The sequence below is a fragment of the Periophthalmus magnuspinnatus genome, chromosome 9 (genome assembly GCF_009829125.3).
Source record: "Periophthalmus magnuspinnatus isolate fPerMag1 chromosome 9, fPerMag1.2.pri, whole genome shotgun sequence".
Lineage (NCBI taxonomy): Eukaryota > Metazoa > Chordata > Actinopteri > Gobiiformes > Gobiidae > Periophthalmus > Periophthalmus magnuspinnatus.
In genome coordinates, this window is record NC_047134.1 from 23979666 (window position 1) to 24003746 (window position 24081).

At 37.3% G+C, this 24081-nt stretch overlaps 1 protein-coding gene across 1 annotated transcript in view; it reads right to left on the bottom strand.

Annotated features, from left to right (window-relative positions):
- loxhd1b (lipoxygenase homology PLAT domains 1b) overlaps positions 1–22830 on the bottom strand; it is a 54663-nt gene extending 31833 nt beyond the window's left edge. Inside the window, 18 exon segments of the mRNA XM_055224238.1 lie at positions 105–265; positions 2472–2626; positions 4028–4123; positions 4126–4165; positions 5936–6022; positions 6601–6762; positions 7997–8001; positions 8776–8911; positions 9935–10075; positions 11265–11374; positions 12025–12148; positions 15568–15716; positions 15788–15886; positions 17565–17749; positions 18696–18776; positions 19885–19999; positions 22215–22355; positions 22473–22830. Coding sequence (XP_055080213.1) covers positions 105–265; positions 2472–2626; positions 4028–4123; positions 4126–4165; positions 5936–6022; positions 6601–6762; positions 7997–8001; positions 8776–8911; positions 9935–10075; positions 11265–11374; positions 12025–12148; positions 15568–15716; positions 15788–15886; positions 17565–17749; positions 18696–18776; positions 19885–19999; positions 22215–22355; positions 22473–22830 — 2345 coding nt within the window.
- Positions 22831–24081: the final 1251 nt, after the last annotated feature.

Sequence of the window (24081 nt, forward strand, 5' to 3'; positions counted from 1 at the left end):
CAATTTCCGAAAAGAAGAAAAACAAAATCTTATCAAAAACTTGTATCATAGTGTTCAAAGTATTCAAGTCCTGTTACTATCCATCTCAGCCAGTAAAAACAGACCTGTTACATGGAAACTCTACAGCATGAGCCTCTGCTTCTCCCTCTTCTCTCACGATCACTTTGTCCAGAAACCAGCCACAGCCTCCTCCTTTACCATTGTGTCCGATCCGGATTCTGCGCACTCTTCCCACCGACACCGCCTCGATAATGAACTCATCCAACTGTAATATAAAACACATTTATTTACTGTAACTACGAGCCTGGAGGTAATCATAGACTGTATAAAGAAGTGGACTCATTGAGGTTAGAAGTTACAGGGCCAAATTTGGAGCCATATACCATGAGTATCATAGCAACTAAAAAGCCAGTCCGGAGAGAGGCTGTCAAAGGTAACGCGCCTGCCTGCCCAAACCACTGGTTTAGCAGGGAGTGGGCACTTAGCAACACTGTCAATCAAACTGGTTGCTAACGCTAGCGGGAACGACCTCTGAGAAAGAAGGCGCCTGATTTATCTGTTAATATCTTGAATTACAGACACAATACTGAAATAAAAAATACCCGGATCATGTAGAGTGAGTTGATATGAACATTTAAGATCAAAATGACAAGCCTGACAGCAGTAGTTATGGAGATAGGGGGGAAAGTTTTTCAATGTAAAGTGAACTGGAACCAGAATCAATGGAGCCAAAAGCATGTCCATGCTCACTTCCTATTTGGAAGTGGGTTAGTTATGTCCATTTATGCATACACTCTATGGTGATAATGCTGGTAGATTTTCATTGTGGTTACTAACACTACTAGCTAATTTAGCGAGTTAAACCAAGCCTTTCCTTATTCCATTATAATGCAGGATCCCTGACCAGATAAAGAATCAACTTCAAAAAGCATGATTTTTTTTACTTTCTGTAAGTCTATATTTTACTACAAAGTCTACACCAAATCACTATAACTACAATATATGAGACTGTTTAAAACCATATTTGGTTATTGTTAACATAGTTTAAAACCATATTTGGTATGTCAATTCTACATACAAAATACAAATTCTTTTTTATTAGTATTTTTGGTTAAAGGACCTATATTACCCTATTTTCTGATCTATGTTATAATGTTGTTCCCTCATCACAAATATAACTGGAGTTGTTTTATTTCATTCACACATGTTTAACACACAAACCCTGCATATTTAAACTTTAAGCTAGTTCTCTCAACAAAAACACTGTTTCACCTTGTGATGTCACGTGGTAATACAGGAAGTGCTCCTCTGTGTTTTTAAACTCCATACACCTTCACTATTTCTACACTTTGATAATTTCTGCCCTACCTAGGTTTGCCTATCTCTACAGAACTAAATGTGAAAGATACCTGTCAACTCTAAAATTACCACAACATGACATCACAAGGTGGAACAGAACATTTTGAGCTTTGGAAATGACTAATGATAAAGGGTTACTCAAACATGTGTGAATAAAACAAAACAACTTCAGGTATGTTTTTGATGAGGTAACAATATTATAACATGGTCTACAGCTCGCAAGAGTTAATTTTGCGAAATGTATATTTCACGATCCGTGGATTCCGCTCCTAGTTTTCCTCGTGTCCTGCTCTTTCCCTCCCTCACCTGCCGGTTCTAGGTTGAGCTCAGTTTTGGTATTTTGTTGCCTGCCTCCTCGTCTTCACCCTGTTTCCAGGACCGTCTCGGACCAGATGCTCGCTCGTCCGCGTGTCAAACATTCCTGCTCTCTCGCTCGTTCCTGCTCCTGACCCTGCGCTCCAGCTCCAGTAGAGTCCACCCCTTGTCTTCGCCTCCTGTCCTGTCTTGGTCTCCGGCTTGCTTCCCGTCTTCTGCCCCGGCTCCCGCTCTCTGGATTACCCCTGCTCGGTCCTCCCTGTCTCGTTCCCCGTCCTGTCTTGCTCCGGCCCTGGCTGTCTCCGTGCCTGCTCTGGACTACCCCTGCTCGGCTTGCCCTGGTCCCGTTCCCAATCCTGTCCTCATTCCGGTCCTGGCTTTCCCCGTTCCTGCGCTACACTACGCCCGCCTGGTTTGCCTCCCGCTCCTTGTGTGTTTTATGAACTATTGACTATTGTTTCTGCACGAACTGTAAATAAACACTGTTAATCTGTCCCGAGTCTGCACTCCTTGGTCCGCACCTGACGTTACGACACTATGTAACCAGGTCAAGGTATGGGTCAGATCTGTAGAGAGGTGAGTTTGCTCACATTAAGAATGCATGGGTATCAAAATATTTTTGTGCAATAAAAATCTCTGTAATACCTATCCATCTTGGCTATGTAGATGGGCAAGTCATACTGTTTAACATTCCACACAAAACACAACATCAACATCTCCCGGGAGACAAGCAGGTGGCAGACCCCCAACCTCAAAAATTACATAGGGCAGCTTTAATAATTTAAATTTGTACTCACGTTTCCCTTTTCAAACTTGTTCACATTGTTTTTGCAGTTGATCAGCTCTCGGTCTCCTGTGTCTCCTTTGTCTCCAATTATGTTGAGAAAAACTGAAGCGTCTGTGCCACTGCCCCCTACAGTCCCAGTGCAGACGGTCACTCTGTACTTTATCACTACAAAACAGAACATGTACTATAAAAAGATTAGTACAACTGCAGCCAGTGTTGAATTTAAAGCAGAACTATTCTGCAAAGTGGACTTTTCAGAGCTTTTAACCATGTTAGAGTTCTTTTCCCCCTTGAAGTTGTTTTTTGACTGATTTGTGCATGTTTGAGCAATCTTTAATCAACTTTATTTTCTTAATCTGTGATATATGTAGTATTCGGCAGAGTTGCGTAGTTATTTTGGTCCAAAACAAAAAAAAAATATCGGCTACTCGCTAGTGTGATGTGTATATGAGGGGCCGACAAATTCATGATTCTTTGTGATGACGGTTATAGTGATACCAGCAGACTTGTTTCTTTTATCAAGTTGTTTTAGAAGAATGTTGATGATTTAAAATGTAATGATCCACAGGTCTCATAGATTATAACTATAGAGCAGACACAATAGGTCAGATTTAGTAACAAATTTTAGTTTTGGTGAAATGCTTTGACTTTGAAATAGTATTTTAGTTTGGGCTGTGTTTACACATGACCTGGTTTAATCCTGGTTTAGTCCTGATGTAGACTTGGTTTGCTCCTGTTCTAGTCTAGGTTTAGTCAAGTTTAAATTTAGCACAGCAAGATAAATTCTCATATTTGCACATTCACAAACCTCGCAAGAATTCATCTTCGTGTGCCCCCACAAATCAAAACAAATATGGCGACGCTGACAGATGAACTTCAGCCTATTTTAGCATCAATATGGACTATTTAGTCTGTGAAAAACGTGCAGCGGGGAACTCATTGTGCTTTTGTGAAACAGGGAAGATGTCTTTTCTCTCAACTGGATGTGACATGAAGTTTGATTTCTCGTCTTGTTACGCTGTTGTGATGCTTCAAATAATCGTTATGATGTTCCGTGTTTTGTGAGCACTTCTACCTAGAGTCATCCCAGATTGATAATGTGTAGGAATCAATTCAGAGTGACGCACATATCAATCTGCCGTGAACCAGGTTAGTCCCAAAGTGCTGTGAGTAAATGAGCAGCAATGTTATACAAATCTAGTCTCATACATTTGTGAGAATGAACCAGGTCACCAGTTGTGAGAATGAAATTGCACTGTTTCACCTTATACCATATGTATAAAGTCACAGACTAGTTACTCAGATGTTTGCTTATGCTCCCGTGTGGGGCTCTTTGATTGAAAAAAGACAAATTTCAAACTATTTCTTTGGGAAAACTTGTCACCTAGCTGCTATTCGTCAATGTCATTTAGTCATAGCTTTAGTTAGTCATCAGTTAGTATTTAATTACTTTTTATTTTTGATTTGTTTTGGGTTTTTTGTCAGCAAAAACATAAAATTGTCAAAAGCTGTAACAAACTCTATTATTTAACAGATAGATTGGACTCAGAGCTAACATGATCACACAGACCGGTAAGGGCTCGTTGAGAGGTCTCCCGGTGGCAGGCAGCTCCCTCACGACTTCATTATCATCTTCATTAGTGTCCAGCCAGCGTTCACAGGGAAAGTGTACTTCTCTTTGGTTAAGGTCTTCATGATGGTCGCCTGAGAAATAAACAGGGTCTGTTTAGTTTATGTGTATCTAATAGGAGTGGACAACACAGAATTTTCACAAGACAAAGCACACGATAGGGTCCATGGGAACGAGACAAGATTTTGAAATATTTTAGGCTAATCAGATAAATTCACAATTTTGGTCACATGTTTAATTTTATATATTGCGTTGTTGATGTAGTACTGTATGCTTAGTCTACCTTGCCCTTTACTATAATGTAGGATTGCTGATCAGATAAAGAATCACATTAAAACAGCATAATTTTGTACTTTCTACATATATAAGTCTATATTTTTCAACAAAGTCAAATTGTATGAGGATGTTTAAAATCCTATTTGGTTATAAAAACTGATGTCAATCCCTACATACAAAATAGAATTAGTTTTTTTTTTTAGTGTTTTTGATTAAAGGGCCCATATTACACTATTTTCTGATTTACATTATGTTTCCTCATCACAAACATACCTGGAGCTGTGTTTTCTTTCATTCACACGTTTAACGGACAAACACTGCATATTTAAGCTTGAGGCTAGTTCTTCTCTCTGCCTTGTGTTCTACCATGTGATGTCATATGGTAATACAGGAAGTGCTCCACTGTGTTTTTAAACTCCATCAACCTTCATTAGAATCATTTGGATCATTTCAGCCCTGGCGTGGCCAATCTTTACTGAATTAAAGGTAGAAGGTCGATGTTACCTTGAAAACTACTATAGTAAATACTATATGACATCACAAGGTGGATCAGAGCTTTTTGAGCTTTGGAGATGTGGCAGACTTATAATGCATACATACTGCTCCAGGTATGTTTTTGAGGAGGTAACAACATTATAAACATGGTTTAAAAGCTCACAAGAGTCAATTTTGCATAATATAAGACTTTTAAACTAAGTTATGGGTGAAGAAGCCTAAATATATTTTTGTCAATTAGACTCTCATATTTGAATATTATTTTGCCATCTTTTCTACCAACTTTAACACTGATTATCTGCAATAATATTGGTTCCATAACTACGAAATAAAAATTGGGACAGAGTTTAAAGTGTTCTCTCTGAATATGTGAGCTATAAGTCTCTATGTGGAGGAGTCTTTTAGCTTCAGTTGCTCAAAGATAAGTGATTTTCCAGAGATGGAGCGAGGCGTTGTGGTGGTATTATTCTAGCATTAAATATTCTATGTTGTATTTATCGATAAGTTATTAACATGAAGCTGTATAAAGAAGTGGACCAAGTGAGTGTGATGTCACCCATCGTATTCGGCTCCAGTCAAATGAAGCTCATCGAGGCTAGCCATTATAGGGACGAATTTAGAGCCAAACTGTATGTTAGGAATTCTGACTGCGAGTATCATAGCAACCAAAGAGCCAATCAAGGCAAGGCTGTATAAGGTAATGCACCTTCCCGTCCACACCACTGGTTGAGCAGGGAGTAGACACTTAGCAAAGTTGTCAATCAAACCTGTTGCTAATGCTAGCAGAAGCGACCTTGGGGAAAGAAGGCGCCTGATTTGTCTATTATTAATTTTTATATCTTGAGTTATGGATACAATAGCAAAATATTTTAAGACCAAAACGACAATGTCTGACAGCAGCAGTTACAGAGACAGGGGTGACAGTTTTTCAATATAAAGTGAGTCAATGGAGCCAGAAGCGCACCCATGCTCACTTCCTATGTGGGGGCTAAACCATTAGCTATGTCCATTTATATATACAGTCTATGAGAAAAACATATTTCCAAAATAAACCATACAAGAGTAAATATCACCTTACTCAGATGCCATCCTGCAAATGGATTCCTCTTCTCGTGCCAAATACGAAGTTTAGTCAGCTTTCCCAAATCAGGAAGCTCAACCTGAACAAGAAATAAAATAACAGATATTTTAGTAGCTTCAAAATGGAGACTTTTCAATATTTGTTCTAGAAAAGTACAAGAATAGCATCATTACAGGAATAAAAAAGGAGAAAGTAAGTGTTATATATTTCGGATTAATAGGGAGATAATGTATAATATGCCAAATAAACTTAAAAAAAACAAGATAGAAAAAAAACAATTCAGTTGTTTCTGTTGAACAAAATTCAGCACAAATCTTTCTCAAAATCACTACATTTGAAGCTTTATAAGACCTCAAAATCTGCAAGAAATACTTTTACTTTTTACTCTTTAAGTAAATATTTAAAACAAGTTCTTTAATACTTGCTTGCTTACTTAAGTAGATTTTTCTGCGATACTTTTAGTTGAGAATGTTTTTTCTCTGTATCTGTACTTTTACTTAAGTAATAAAATTTAGTACTTCTTCCACCACTGATTAAACGTGTACAGTATATGGACAATATGAGGTAAAGTGCTTTCACTGTAAATTCGTGAATGAACTTCTATCATTCAGAACATGGGCAGGTTCACAATATTAGTCAGCATACTTAAGTACTCACCATAAATCTGTCAGTCTGGCCTTGCTCAAAGTTGTCTGTTTTGTTGTCAAGTCGGATCTCGTCAGATTTTCCTTTGTCTCCGTAAATCTGGAATGAGATGTCGGCATCTGTCCCCGCACTGGGGAGGTCTGAAGTCCAGATCCACAGAGACCATGGGTTGCTCTATACAAAAACACATTAAAAAAATATATAATATAACACATCAGGGGTGGCAAACACGCGGCTCTCGAGCCGCATGCGGCTCTCTGCCAATAGGAATGCGGCTCTTTGCCTCTTATCATATTTTCTATACACTATGGCTCTTTGCATCGTTTCATGTTGCACTTAACTCTAACCCTAACCCCCTAACTAGGGGGTTAGGGTTAGGTAAAATTCAGTTGTTTCTGAAAAAATTCAGCACAAGGCAATGCTGTCAATCAAATCTGTTACTAATAATAGCAAGAGTGACCTCGGGAGAAGAAATTAGCTGATTTATCTGTTATTAATGTTCATATCTTGAGTTACAGATAATAGCGAAATAAAAATACCAGATGCAAAAAAAATTTCTCCAGCTAAACTCAGGCAAGACTGAAGTCTATGGCCCACAGAAACAGAAGTCACCTACAGTCTCTTTCTAAAAATCAGGCTAGATTTTTAGAGCGTGTTAGTAAAGCATGTTAATACAAACATTTTAAGCCTGACAGCAGCAGTTACAGAGAGAAGAGTGACATTTTTACAATAGAAAGTGCACTGGAACCAGTGTTTATGGAGCCAGAAGTGCACCCATGATCACTTCCTACTTGGAAGCCGGTGGCTAACAGGTTAGCTATATCCATTTATATATAAAGTCTATGGTCTAGACCAGGGGTGTCAAACTCATTTTCACAGAGGTCCACATCAACAAAATGGTTGCTCCCAAAGGGCCAGATGTAACTGCAAGATAAATGTAACTAAATGTAATGTAAAATAAATGCAACTACTTTTTAATCTTGTTAATTAACCGTTTCTATATTTATTACTTACAAATATTGCATATGGATTTGCATAGACATGAAAAAATGGCTGTGTAACTGTATATCTCCTGATAAACTGATCTTTTAATTTACTTTGTCACGGGACACATAAAATGACATGGTGGGCCACATTTGGCCCATGGGCCTTGAGTTTGACACATGTGGTCAAGACCCTTGGTTGTCAGCCTTGGGGTTTGTGTTGGCTGAGAGTTTACAAGTGAATTCAGTCTGACAAGCGTTTGAAAGTAGGCCAACTGAACTGGTGAGAATATAGAACCAGCACCTGAGCAAAAATTCTTTCGTCATTCATCAGACACAACTCAATTCATGCACCAATTCACAGGATGCACAGGTCTAAAGACGTCCATGGTCCTTGTTTTGTCATGTCATTATTCACAGAGGACAAATTCTAATGGATAATATGGATGAGAATGCTGCAGTTTAACTTTACAACTTTACAAAGTGAGTAATAAAGTTGTCTTTAAATTATTTTTGCCAGTTTTATTGGTGGTTGTTGTGGTGATGTTCTGTCATCGAGCCTTCTGTCATATCATAAATTTGCAGAGACGCTTGGACACCACACATAAGGAGCGCAGCGGCTTAAAAATCGTATATGAGGATGTAAAGTTGGATCATGCCTCCCTGAAGTTGGATTATCCTGTAGTGTGTGACAGTTTGTATTAGCCTACTCATTTATTTAGAGTTTAAAGATGTTCTATGGACAACAGCAGAAAGTACACAATGTATGGTGTGAGTTAGCTGATGATTTTGGAGTTCATCTACCTTTTTTCATATAAATACAGCATTTACTAGTTGTTTATATATGGTTTATTTTATAAACCGCTTTTCAAGGAACCACCCATTCACACACACATTCATACACCAGTGTGGGTTGCCCAACCCCCACCTCCCCATTCATATGTGGGAGGTGGAATCGCACCGCCGACCCTGTGGATCAGTGGATCTGACCACTCAACCAATGTTTATGTCGAGAGCGGGATTCGAACCACCAGCAAACATTCTACCAACTTGGCAACTGTCGACCATACATACATAGTTTAAACTGTTGCTTTAGCTTGAACAGCAGTTGTAATCTTGTGAGCCACACAGTACACTACCATTACCATTATCATAGAAATCAAGACTGAAATATTGGATTCAAAGATTTTGCAAGTGTTCTTACTCTTTTGTCTCCTCTGCCTGAGTGACACCATCTCATAGAGCTCTCTCTCGATCAGCCCATCTCCCTCTTTCTCATCCAACCATTTACTGCAAGGAAACGTCTGCTCTATCCCCGTGAAAGGACAGTACACCACCACCTGCAAACAACAGGATAAAAACCTCAAACTCACAAAACAAAAAGAGCTCAAGACCAATTTAGATACCAAGCTGGAAAAAAACCCACCCTTTTTAATAGATATAAATTGCATTGATGTTCCAATGCATATGGAGAGAACCCCCATCATCTCTTGACTATAATCATAATTGTGTAAAATATAACAGAAACTCTAAAGCCTAGTATGAATGTGGTGTGGATTAATTCATGATGGAAGGAAGGCCCTATGGTGCAGACTGAGGAGGACTAGGCAGCATTGGTTCCATCTGGTGGTGGATACAATAGAATGAATAATATCAGGTCTCCATAAAGTGTGTTTACAATAAAAAAAAATATTACAAGGCAATTGATAAGATATCTTAGTCAGACGTCTATTGTACTCAGTGGTTTCCAAAGTTTTTGACTTCGTTTAACACACCTCTATATGGGCACCATTAGTGGCATGTACTGGATTTCTTGTCATGTTCACTGTAGCATAGCCTCATCAGTGGTTGCACATCTGTTATCTTTTGCTTTAGTTCAGTAATGTGTCATATCTTTGTTCAATACACGATATCTTTAACATAGCCCCATAAAAGAACATGGTGGCAACGGAATTGGTCCATCCCTTCCAATCCAATGGTGTGGAAATGTTTGATTGAGGAACTCATGAAAATGCAGACCCCAGTGTAGTGGGGCACCATCTTGCTGGAAATCAGTGGTTGATTGAAGATCCTGCAGTGGTGATGCCGCACATTCAGTCAAATGGTCGAGATAGACATTTGCACTAACTGATCCCTGCGTACGATAGAACAAATCTAATTAAAATATTTTAGCAATTGCCTTTGACTCAATTAAGGTGGAAGGTGCCACATAAATCCAATTCATTATCATACATCTTTGCTTCTAGAAAGGTTCACCATTCATAAGCTCAATAATTGCATTTTGCTGACAAGTTTAGCTCAGTATCTGGCATTATTTTCAGCTGTCCTTCAGTGACAAAAACAGAACCTGGTGTGTGTTGCACCTTCTCACAAAACCAGCCCGAGCTGACGCCTCCGTTGTCGTGTCCAATCGTCACGCGGCTCAAGGGGCTGAGGAGCGCCGCCACCTCCACTGTGAAAATGTCAGTCAAACTGCGCTCAAACTTTCCACCCTCTAAAAATACCTGAACAGCAACAGCAGGAAAAGACAAGACAAGATACACAAGAGATGCTGAGATTATGAACCTAAAAACAAAACATACAAACCTGTAATATAGACAATGCACTGTTATCTTTTATACACACGCCTGCACCTGTTTTTAATGTTTAATTTGGACTTATATACTTATCTCTTTTGGGTTTATGTTGTTTTTCGTTTTTTTTGTATCCTGAACAGGGCACTCATGAAAAACAGTGTAAATGCTCTCATTGGGTCTCCCTGTATAAATCGATAAAACGATTAAGATAAAGATATTTACATAATTAATTAATAGTGTCAATTTGTTAAAAGTTAAATATATATATGATTTGATGAAAACAGCAGTTGATCGGCAAAATGGCGTCTTGAAAATAAGCAATTAAAGATAACTCAAACATGAATGAATCACTCCAAATATAACTTGGGGGAGTTAATTTTGAGAGGAAACAACTAAAACATGATTATAGTTCTTAGTTGTCTGCTTTAAAGCTACCACTTGTAATTAGGCTAGCTGACCTGACACCAATAGATGCTATCTACACTACTGCTGTCTTATCGTGTGCGAGGTTTGTCCTGACAGAAGAGCAGAGAGGACAGTTGAGTCTGAACAAAGGCCAGGTGAGGGGAAGGAGGAGGACCCAACTTATTTCACATCTGACATATTGGTTAGATAAATAAAATAAAATTACGGATGGTAGCTTTAATTGATTTATTTAAAGGGCCTATATTACTCTATTCTCTGATCTCTGAACTAACGGTAAAAGGTAGCTGTTAACTTGAAAACTACAGCTTCTTGACATCAAAAGGTTGAACAGAGCATTTTGAACTTTGGAAGTAGACAGACTAATAATAAAGGGTTATTCAGAAATGTGTGGATGAAACAAAATACAACTTCAGGTATGTTTTTGAGGAGGTAATAGCATTATAACATGGCTTAAAGATCTCAAGAGTCAATTTTGTGTAATAAAGGACCATTAAATGATTCAAGTTTCAGGCAATGCATCTCCATAGAGACATCAGAAAAGTTACACAGAGCAACTTTAAGAAAAACAATAGCATCTAACACCCATTTTACAGTTTGTAATATGGTAATACAGTTCAGCTTTGGCACCTGAATGCAGATCACAGAGTTCGGTTTGTATTTGCATAAAAATCTGCATATTTCCCCGTTTTACCTTGCCACTGTTTTTCATGCCCTTGGATCCGTGCATGACTATGTGGATTTTGGAGTTGGTCCCGGCTCCGCGGAGGTTTCCCGTCACAATCTGGACGTTGTAGACAATACCTGAGGATACAATTACATGTCAGGCCATCAGACGCTGTGCCAACGCTTCACATCACTGCAGCCAGACTCCCCGAGGAGAACAGAAGCCTAACTAAGACTTACCACACAGAATGATATAACAGAACCACATAACAGAACTAGGCCTTTTTATATTATTATTAATAAACTATACTATTATTTATAAGTTTAGTCAGCTGTCACAATGCTAAATCTTCCACTGGATTTCAATACGAGATGTGTTAATGTCGTTTAAATAATTTTACCATGTAGTTTTCAGGTACTCCTGACACAGGTTAATGCCTGTCAGATCCTCTCAGTCTTTAACAAAGTTTCTAACTAAACTGAAAATCCATCTCTTCTCCCTGGTATTTAATACTAGCTAGACAGGATATCTGGGCGTTTTATTGTTCTTTTACTATGTATCGTGTTTTCTGCATATTTGTTTTTTGTTGACTTTTATGTGAAGCACTTTGGTCAGCTGAAGTTTTAAATGTAGTATAGAAATAAACTTGAATTGAATTATTTCAGTACCAGTACCTGCCAAATGTGTATCTAGTTTATATTTTGTAGGATTTTTTTTCAAATATTTTACTACTAAACTTTAAGCTCTGTCAGTGAGACTTCTGCAGCTCTTAGTACTCTGCTCTCACCTGTGGGCTGACTGCCTCCCACCAAAATGTCCCTCTGGATCTTCCCGTCGTCTTCATCAATGGCAAACCAACGATTAATGGGGAATTCATACACCATTTTATTTCCAAGATCATCCACAATCACCTAAAATAAAAAAAGAGATTAAGCACAATTTTGAGTTTAAGATTGTGCTTAATTTTATTGCTGCTTTTAAATGTTCAGCTGTTACAGATGGAGTATTTATAACAGTAGTTTAACCTATGACACATACTATATTCACATTTACAAATATTTGTCTATTTTACAAACCCTGTACTAGTTTTCTAGTCTCTGTATCATCTTTTATATATCAAACAATTACCAGGGTTCCCATAGTTTGGTTGAAATAATTTTCCAGGACATTTTTAGTTATGTAATCACATCATCTACGAACATTCTCCACATTTGAATGGAACTTTGTGAGTCTGGTGTTCATCTCACATACAGGCATCCATTACTTTCATATGTTATAAGAACAAGGTCCTGCTAAGGAGATAAGACAAAAATTCGTAGGGGGGTTTGGAGGTCCTCCAGCAAGAAATTTTTACAAAATAGGTATAATTTCCTGCATTTGGTGGATTTTAGCTCTGATAGGTGGCAATAAAAGTCTCAATAATTTTGATATCCAATAATACAGCAAAGTGTGGAGAAATTTTTAAGGACAAAATATATATTTTCCAGGACATTTGGTCTTTTTTCTAATTTAGTGCCATATGAACCATCTCACACTCTGAGGACCTCAGGGAACAACCTCCTGCTGGTGCCCAGAGTCAGGACTAAATATGGGAAATCAGCGTTTCAGTTTTATGTAACCTGGAACAGTCATCCTGAAGAATTAAGACAGGTCTCTACAATATTTAAATACAGGCTCCAAACGGTTCTGTTTAGCTGTGCATATGACTGAAGAGTTTTTATTCTACACTCTTCTCTTCTGTAAAGCACTTTGAATTACTTTGTGTACCAATTGTGCTATACAAATAAACTTAATTTCACGTGTGTTTTCTATATCTGGAAAACAGTTCAATTATTTTCCAGGTTGTCCTAGTTTCCCAGGTTTTCTAGGATGCATGGGAACTCTGAATTACAAGGTTTATTTAGCCTTAATCATTAAAACAATTTAATAAGCTGAACTTTGGAGCAAAATCTACAAAATGTAAAAATCTGCATTATTTCTGTTAAGTAATATAATGTGTCTCAAGCTCATGTTTCAGCCCACACCCAGGTGCCAGGTCTCCAGTTACTGTGAACTTTTAACATCTCAATATCAAAACATGGCTGCATGAAATAAATGTGTCAACAATTCAACTAAAACCAAAACTACCGGACATGAGTATGAAAGGAGGACATGTTTAATTGATGTCGTCATGGCTGATCTTCCTGCAAATGCTCTGACGTCTCCTTCTGACAGTTGTAACGTGATGCTTAAATGGAGGGCAGTTTTCTTTTACACACAGGGTTAGGGTGTCAGTGTACGTGTCCGCTGTCTTGTACACTTATCCCTGGCTTTGAATGAAGTCATGGCCTGACTCCACTGGTGCACTGTACACGCTGAGAGAGAACTAGGAGGAAACGCAAAGATCAAATGTCTTAACTACCACTGTAAAGGCAGCGACTGGCCAAATACGGTGGATTACTCAAGGATTTGGGTTTATTTTTGGTTCAGAGGTTAAGTACTCAGCTCAGGAAATGTAAATGCTTTGTGTTTTGTAAAGAGTTCATAAATAGCTGTGTTAAATTAAATGGCCAAAGTGCACCAATAATTAGAATAGGTTTTTTAAGTAAGTAAAATAAAGTTGACAATTTGTATCTCATGTTCACTATAAAGCTTGCCTGGCAAATCCAAACTGATATGTCTATTTCTTATCCAAATTGATATCAGTCTGGTCCACACATGCTCCGGTGCGTCTCAAGCCTGGTCAAATGTGATTGTCCAATCAGATTTGTTTATTTCCGTGACACATGTCAAACGAAGGAGCTCATTTATCACCTATGATTTCCAAAAAAAAAGAAAATCACATTTCCCTCATGTGGAGATTCACCGGTGACCAGATTCAAATCTTTGTAAAGTATTGTATTCTGAAGTGTGTATTCTGAATCCCAGGCAACTATAAAACCAGAATGTGGAACTTTTTTGCCAAAAATAAACTATAATAACACCATATTTTTTGGATGGATGTTTTTATTGCACTAATATGCATAGATAAACATGTTTCTTTACTCTGAGCAGGCTTGCATCTCCACAAACCTGACTCTTATTTGTCCTGTTTGTTTCCATGGAAATGTTGTCCCTTTATAATCTCTCTACTTCCGTAGAAACATGCAGGAGATCTACAATCAGCAGAAAGTTACACACTGTACCTTTAATGCTACATACAAGCCAAATGTGAATTGGGTGAATGGGCATTGGAGCATGAACAAGACCTGTGAACCAAGGGCAGGCAGCCAGAGCGAAGGCAGTGTCCAACATGCTCCAAGACACGATATTTTATCTCCAGTCTAATTTGATCCGTATCAATCATGTAACTTTAAAAGGATTGTTCACTGCCATTGGAGCTGATGCAAAAAAGGGCTGCAACAATAGGCTCTGTGGACAACAGCACCCAGCAACCTCACTGTTCGCATCACAACTTCCTGTCACAACTTTTATCGCTATGAGGTTTTTACCAAGTCATGCTAAAATGATTAAATATTTAAAGATCAGGCAGTGGACACAGAACTGCGAGTGGAAAATTACAAATAAAATGAATACTTCACCAGAGGGCACTTCTGTGTTTAAAAAGAGATGTTTGTGTCTCAATGCTAATGCTAACGCTAATGTTTGGTATAATAATTAGAACAACACCACAAACTGAAGTATTATAGATATAAAAATAATTGAGTAGTCTTTATTTTCATTCATTCGAATTTTAATAGGTTGTTTATTTTATATTTTACACTTTTAATAAAAGTTAGCATAAGCTTTGAAACACAGTGAGCTAGCCAGCATGCAGAGGGCCTATTAATCAACTAATTGTGACTATTCGCCTAATAAAATTCATTGTAATTGTACATTGATAATCGTGATCATTACTTGGACTAAGCAGACTTTAAAACAAATGCCAAAAGACATTTAATATTTTTTAAAGTACCATAATTTCCTCCACAAACAACAAAATCACCTGACTTATTCTGCATAAAAACTGCTAACCCTGTAGTTTAGATCTGTACAAACATGTTCTGAAATGTCCATGTGTATCAGATGCCCACCCTGTGTCTCCATGGGGTCTTATCCTGCATAAAAACTGCTAACCCTGTAGCTTAGATCTGCACGAACATGTTCTGAAATGTGATTCTTGTATTAGTTTGTAAGTTTAGCTTTCTGTCTTTTTCTGGACATGTTTAAAATGTGAACTTTGAACAAAATCACATTATTAACACATACGGTAAATCGCAAATCTAATCATAATGCTTGAAAAAAACACAGTTAGATATTTTTCCCAAACCCTCCAGCCCTGAAAGATAAGAATCAGTAAGTTATTTTTTACCTTGTCAACAAACCATCCAGCTGACGACCCCTTGTTGTTGTGCCCAATAGTGATCTTTCTGATTTTGCCTAAATTTGGCGCCTCTACTGTAAATTTATCTTCTGTTGCTTGTTCGAAGTTGTCTTTCTCATTGTCAAGTCGTCTCTCTCCTAAAATTAAAATGGCAGATTTAGTCAGAAAATGCAGCTAACAGATAAGACACATTTAAATTTTACATTACCTGTGTCGCCAAATTCTCCAAAGATGTTAATAAAGACGTCTGCATCGGTCCCACTGCCTTTCACATCAGCGGTCAAAACAGTCACTATATATTTGTTATCTGTGTAAAAGAGATGATAATAACTCTATGTAATAATAATACTATGAAATGAATTTAATATAAAACTTAAATAAGATCTAGTTTAGTCTATTACATATGAAGTAAACATATTTATTAAGTTGTAATTAGTAGTAAAAACTATTCTTACATAGTGCTACTGGTGCTACTGTTAACTGCCAATAAGATTAATATTGCAGAAAGCTGGTTAATCCAACAACTTTCTTACTCCATTCTAGCAAGCAGTAGCTACATGTTTATAAGTAATAAGTAGTAGAATTAAACTTATTGGTTCTGTGCACAACAGTGCAGGGCAACCTCACTATTAGCGTCACTACTTCCTATCCAACTATATCTTTATGAGGTTTTTGCAGTCACGCTAAAATGACTAAATATTTAATGGCCAGGCAGTGGACAGTGACTTGAGGGTGCATGTCTCTAACAACATACTGAAGAAATGAATGAAAGAAATGAAGTGAAAACATCACTGGAGGGCTCTTCTGTGTTTAGAAAGGGAGGTGTTTGTGTGCCAATGTTAACACTAATGCTAATTTTGAAGCATAAAAAATACTAAAATAACACCACAAACTGAAATAATCTACATATACAAAACAATTGGGTCATCTTTATGTTAATCAATTTTAAGTTTAATAGGTTGTTTTTTTTATATTTTATTAAAAGTTAGCATTACCTTTAAGACACAGTGAGCTATCTAACATAATGTTGTTCACAGAGCCTATTAAAGCTAGTCATTTAGAATACAATAAGTGCTTAACTAATTAAGAGCTAATAACCCTTTAATTAGCACATGTGGCAAGTGAAGTTTCCTTACAACAAAGTGTAAATAACTATTGTTAAAAGTGTACTATGTAACTCTATGTAATCACCTGTGTGTCTCCATGGAGATGTTTTTTTTTTCTTTTCCTATATTGTTCCACAGTATGGGTGAACCTGCTCACTGTACGAATGCATGTTTATACTGTGATTTTTTATAATTTAATAAATGCATGTCAGATATGTTTAATGCGATATGTTTAATGGAATATTCCAAACAAAGTGATGCCATCTCCTTGGAGACAAGTAAGTGGTGGACCTGCACAAGCAAAGTTACATAGTACACCTTTAAAGGCTCCATATTACGCAAAATTTAATCTTATGAACTTTTATCCATTATAATGTTGTTACCTCCTCAAAAACACACCTGGAGTTGTGTTTTGTTTCATTCACACATGTTTGGAGATATAGACAGACTAATAATAAAGTATTACTCACAGCTCAAAATGCTCTGTTCCACCTTGTGATGTCATGAAGTGGTAATTTTCAAGTTGACAGCTGCCTTTAACCTTTAGCTCAGTAGAGATTGGGAATTCCAGAGTTGAAATTATCTAAATGATTCTACTGAAGGTATTTGGAGTTTAAAAACAAAGTGGACCTCTTCCTGTATTGCCACATGACATCACAAGGTAGAACAGAGTGTTTTCTATTTGAGAGAAAAACTCAGCCTAAATATGCAGAGTTTGTGTGTTACACATGTGTGAATGAAACAAAACACAATTTCAGGTATGTTTGGAATGAGGAAACGACATTATAACGCAGATCAGAAAACAGCGTAATATGGGCCCTTTAATGTAATGTTTAACTTGTTTATTTGATGAGGTGTTTCCTGGACACTTTGACTTACATTTCGGCATGTCCATAGGGTCCATTGTGCCAAGCAGGTCTCTGATAAACAGATGATCCCCCTCATCTTTACTGAGCCAATTATTGCAGGAGAAGTAAAAGCGCAGATGAGGCCGGATCACGTCCGTCACCACCACGCGGTCCAGAAACCAGCTCGCGTTCATACCTGTGTTATCATGTTCGATCCTGCATTCACAAAAGCAGTTTATTATTCAGAGAAAAGCACAGCAAAAGAAAATTTCAATGTCAACAGGACAAATAGTTGAAGTTGTGAAGTTGTTTCCAAGCCGTTTCTTCAGAAAACCAGTATTGTGTTGTAATAGAAAGGAACAGCTGATGTGGGCCTCATTTTGTAAGTTTAGTTTGAGCCCATACATTTTATCTTTAGGTTATTAAAAAGTGTTTCCAATTCTGAGATATGAAACATTTTGTGGGCTTTTCCCACTCAAAAGATATATATTTTTTTTTTTTATTGTTAATTGCTAAAGTAAAGGTCCTATTTTGTATCATTCTGAAACTCCTGGGTTTAAGGCTAACCAGCTATGGGGTAACCAGTAACGACAAAAAGATAATTTAGATAAGATAATTTTTTATATTCATCAAACATTTGTTGAAATGATTTGGTTTTTAAGTTCTTGAACCTTTTATCAAAAATTCTTCTGGGTTTAAAAGACATGAAGAAATATGAGAACTGTCATAGAGTAAAATCATTACAATATCTTTATGAAGTTATGTTACCTTATCAAAAAACATACCTGTTACGCATGTTTGTGTAACCCTTTATCATTAGTCTGTCTGTATTTCCAAAGCTCAAAATGCTCCTTGTGGTAGTTTCTCAAATGAACAGCTCCTTTTACCGTTAGTTCAATAGAAATTGGCATTTCCAGGTCTGAAATTATCCAAATGATTCTGGTGAAGGTGTGTGGCGTTTAAAAACACAGTGGAGCACTTCCTGTATTACCACAGGGCATCACAAAATGGAACAGAGTGTTTTCCGTTTGAGAGAAAAACTCTACACATTCAGGGTTTGTGTGTTAAACATGTGCTCCAGATAAGTTTTTGAGGAGGAAACAACATTATAACACTGGTTAGAAAATAGTGTAATATGGGCCATTTAAGTAAAATGTCTTACCTTATCTTTTTAATGCTTCCAACGTTATGAGTTCTTATCCTGAATACATCAGTTTTCGCCCTCTCAAACGCAGTACGACTCCTGAAATGTAGTTTTCGTAACATAATAAGTTACAATAAATCAAATATATATTTCGCAAGCTGTTATCACATGACTTTAGACATTAAAGTCCCCGAGAGTAAATACATTTTCACAAACACAGAACTTGTTTGACATAAACATCGACAAACAAGAAAACAACAACACTGACAAGAGCTCAGGTCGACATGTCACATTAGAGCATCTGCAATCTTGCCATTTCTGAATAAATCAAGGTGTGGTATTGGGACCAAACTTGTAAATTTGGTTAACTGTCACCACAGACTGTATAAAGAAGTGGACTAAGTGAGAGTGACGTCAGCCATAGCGTTCAGCTCCAGTCAAATGAAGCTCATCGAGGCTAGCAATTATACGGGCTAATTTGGAGCCGAGCTCCACATTTGGAATTCAGACCACAAATATCATAATAATAACTAAACAGCCAATTCAAAAAGAGGCTGTTGAAGGTAACGCCACTTTCCACCCGCTCCGCTGGGCGCTTAGCAACGGTGCTAGTCAAATTTGTTGCTAACACTAGCGGGAGCAACCTCAAGGAAAGAAGACACTGTTATTAGTGTTCGTATCTTGATTTATGAGCACAATAGTGAAAATACCAGGATCACGTAGAGCGGTTTAATACGTATATTTTAAGACCAAAATTATGAGCTTTACAGCAGCAGTTACAGAAAGAGGGGTGGCAGTTTTTCAAATTAAAGAGAATAGGAGCCCTCGATCATTTCCTATTTGGAACACAGTGGGTAGCAGGTCATGTCAATGGTTACGCCTTTGGATCATATACAATTGTGTGTTGTTAAAACTTCAAATATTTACAAAATTTAACCCATCCCCTTTGATCCATATTTAGGTCCAGAGACAACTAATGATCACATATTTTAAGATACAACTACCCAAATGTTAAATTAATATTACAGCCAAACAAAGCACTCAGATCACACCAACATGACATTCACACAAATAATTACCTTTTCTCCGTGCTGTGTACAAGAAAGAAAAGAACAAAATATTTTATTATACAAATCTGACAATAACATTTATATATTTTCATGTAAAGTCATTTTGAATATTTCATTGCTACAGTATGGCGTCTTACTTGCTGGCCAGGTGAACCTTTGGAGTGATGCCATATTCTCCAAACAGAGTGATAAACACATTGGCGTCTGTCCCAGCTCCTCGCTCATCTCCTGTGATTGTCACCACCTCATACACTGTGGGCAAAAATAGCATCACATTTAGAAAAAAACGAAATAATCAGTTAACATTTGTGGAATTCAAGTTGGATGGCAAAGATGTGTATTAAAGAGCCCATATTACACAATTTTCTAATCTCTGTTAAAATGTTGTTTCCTCATCACAAACAGACCTGGAATTGTGTTTCATTTCATTCACACGTTTAACACACAAATCCTGTATATTTAGGTTGAGTTCTTCTCTCAAACACCTTGTGATGTCATGTGCTAATACAGGAAGTGCTCCACTGTGTTTTTAAACACCATACACCTTCACTAGAATCATTTGGATGATTTTAGATCTGGAACAGGCAATCTTTACTGAACTAATGGTACAAGGCAGCGATTAACTTGAAAACTATTGCCTCATGACATCACAAACTGGAACAGAGGATGTTGCTCTTTGGAGATGTAGACAGACTAATAATAAAGTGTTACTCAAACATGTGTGAATAAAACACAACAAAACTCCAGGTCTGTTTTTGAGGAGCAACATTATAACATGGCTAAAAGCTCACATAAGCCCATTTTGCGTAATATAGGAGCTTTAAAAAACTTGTTTAGCAGTGTACCTCTTTGTACAGCTGCAAAATAATCAGCATTTAATTTGTTGCAAAAAACATAACTCAGCCTAAATATGCAGTGTGATAAACATGTGTGAATGAAATAAAACACAAGTCCATATATGTTTGTGATGTGGAAACAACATTACATCAGAGACAAGAAAATAATATATAATATGTGCCCATCACAATTCTAATCACAAAAATCATAATTAGATCTTAATAATTAGATATTCTTGCAGTATCATTCAGTTCTATGGCTTGGGCAGATTAAATGTAGGTTCATGTACAGTATCTTGAGTGTGTCTTTACATTGGGACACATTTATCAGTGAGAGCCAAAAGGAAACAGTAGAACTCTTTATTAGATTCGACCTCCGCTCCTTAAGATGAGTGAGTGGCAGGTGTCATGTAGCTGTAAGATGACGATAACAAAGTGCTGGTACTGGACACCCCTTCTATCAGCTAACTGTTACCTATATCACTGTTCCCCAACCAGACCAGGGTATAGACAGGGGACACGGCGGTTATTTCAAATAATTCAATACACTTTTCATTTCCAAGCCAGTTAAGACTAGTTCCTGTTCCATTACTTTACAAAGCTGTATAATAATATTAATCCTAGCAGACACAGGCACAATAAGTCTTCTTTAATGGTACACTGCGTTACATTTCTAGTGAAGCATCCACCACCTGCTTGTCTCCATGGAAATGTTACAGATTTTTTCTAGAATGTCTGTGTAATCCCTCAGTCGCCCAGGTCTGATCCATAGTAACAGCAAAAGTTAAATCTGTCAGCTGGACAAAACGTTATATGAGTGAAGACGTTTCGCTGCTCATCAGTGTCCACCGGCAATCTGACCAGAACTGAAGAAGCGGCTTGGATGAGCAGCGAAACGTCTTCACTCCTACAACGTTTTGTCCAGTTGACACATTTAACTTTTGCTTTTACCTTGTTCTAGAATGTTCCACAGTATAGATTAGCAGCACTATGCCACATTACAAGAGTCGCCCCTATTCACAAAAGGAATGATTGTGTTTTTGAGCAATGGAAACACCTGTAATGAATAAATGGTAGATGGATATGTTTAATGTCATACCATGGAACATTCCAGGTAAAGGAAAAACATCTCCATGGAGACAAGTAGGTAGCGGACCCTCCACCAGAAAAGTTGCGCAGTGCACCTTTAAGATAATGTTGGGACCTCTGATATCATAGAAAGATCCAAATTCAAATAAAGGTTCTATGGCAAGTTCTATTCACCTTATTCCAGAAGTTGCCGTGAGCACCGCCATCGCCATTTGGGTTGTATTATTTTGTATTTTGACAGTAAATAATTTCTGTTCGGACTATAGAGCCATTTTAAAGCCTCCAGAGAATCGATGAGGTGTTGACTTGTTGGAGCACATGAACATGGACCACTTGACACAAACCAACACTAGTTTATATCATATTTTTGAGGTAAAACTTTTCCTGAATTCGCTACTGAAAAGAATGGGATTCCCTTTTAATCAAAAAAGCCACCACAAAGAAAGAGTGGTTTGGAGCATTTAGAGGCAAAAGTGTGCGGGGCTACAGATTCTATAGCACATAAAGGTTCAAATCAACACAATATATCATAATTCACTTACCTTTCTTCTTGTGGTATTCGTCCTCGTAGTTCTCCACTTTATCTGGCTCATAGTTCCGCAGTTCATTTTCATAAATTTCCACATAGTTTTCCACTTTCTTCTTCTTGCCTTTCTTTTTAGTGTCTTCGTCACTGTCCGATCCTTTTTTCTTCTTATCCTTCTTTTTCTTCTTCCCCTCATCCTCCTCTCCGCCCTCCTCCTCCACCTCTGAGTCCTTTTTAGATTTTTTTGCCATTTTTGAAGAAGACTTTTTTGTACCTGTCTCGATCACATCTGAAAGTTTAGCTTTACCTCTGCTGTTCTTGAAGACATTATTGTTGTGTTCTTGGTCTGAGTTTTGAGATGCTACACTTAGCTCATCTCCGCTCAACTCTTTGGCTTTCTGTTTCCAAACTTTTTCCTTATCTTTGGTGTTTTTCCTGCTCCTCTTCACATCTGCTCCTGAGGTGTCGGAGTTGTATCCCTCCTCATCACTGGCTCTGCTCTTCGTCTTGGTCTTCTTCAATCTCCCTAGCTCACTTTTCTTCTTCTTTGGTTTGGTTTCGTGATCCTCCGAGTCCTCGTTATCTACATCTTTGGTTTCCTGGTCTCTTGTTTGTTTCTTTTTCGTGGGCATCATTAATTTATTTACTACCTTGTAACTGTACCTGATTCCTGTGAAACTTGATTAAACTGACCTGAGAATGTAGACCGCAGTGACCCAAAGGACGGTCACTCACAGCTCTCTCTCTGTGTGAGGCAGGTGACTGGGGAAGCCCCTCTCTTCTGCTCATCTTGGGACACCTGCAGTGGACGACCTTCATTAAATATGATAATGTACCAGAGTCACATGACCTAGAGAGGAAACCCTCCCAGTATAAGGTGACATATATAGACTATAACTTCGAGCCTTTATAACATATAGCCTAATAATGGATTACAAAATGTATATATTTTCTTATTTATCTTTATTTCTACTGTCATTAGGCCCTCTCTGTGAAAATAAAGATAAATCAAAATGTAATAAAATTAATTCACTCTACATAAGCTACAATTGCAGCCATAGTTGCCCTGGGGTAGACTGATGGGAACGAGCCAATACAGAACAATATAAATAAAACCAAACAAAACACATAACTGCATAGGCCCATTTAAAACATTAAAAACAGGAAGAGATGTGATTATAAATGTTTATCATTAGATTAAAGTGCATTAGTAGCACCAGTTGATCCAATTTTGCATGTCCCTGAAATGTATTCCATTTCTGAGAAGCAAAAAAAAAGTATTTTTTACCATTTCAGTTCTAGTGCGGACAGTTTTTAGACATAAGGAATCATGTGATCTAGTATTAAAAGTTCTCGTATCAAACTTCAACAAACAATTGACAATTGTCTATTGTCGTAAAGTGCTGACAGATAGAGATGTCCAACCTACTTTTTCATAGAGTTAACAGTGATGTTTTTTAATTCCTCACCTGTTATGAAATGAAGGGCTGAGTGAAAGAGTGACTCTAAAGGTTTTAAAACAGACTGAAGTCTGCATGTGTGTTATATCTACATAATCCAGTACAGAAAGAAATGTTGTTTCAATAGTTTCTTTTCTGTAATTCAAGGGATACAAGATTTGTTTTTATAATAAAATGATAACTTTGATTTTAAACTGTTGTATGTCAAGATATTTACAGGGGATGACTCTTTCAATGATTGTACCATTTACTGTATAAAGATTCGTAGCTTGCACAAAAATATCATATATTTAGTTTTATTTGCATTCAATGATAATTAAAGATTTTTGAGGCAATTTAGGATTTCATTAACATCTTGATACAGTTTTATAATAATAACAATATAGATATGCTGTGAAGTATTTAAACATACTGGACAAGACT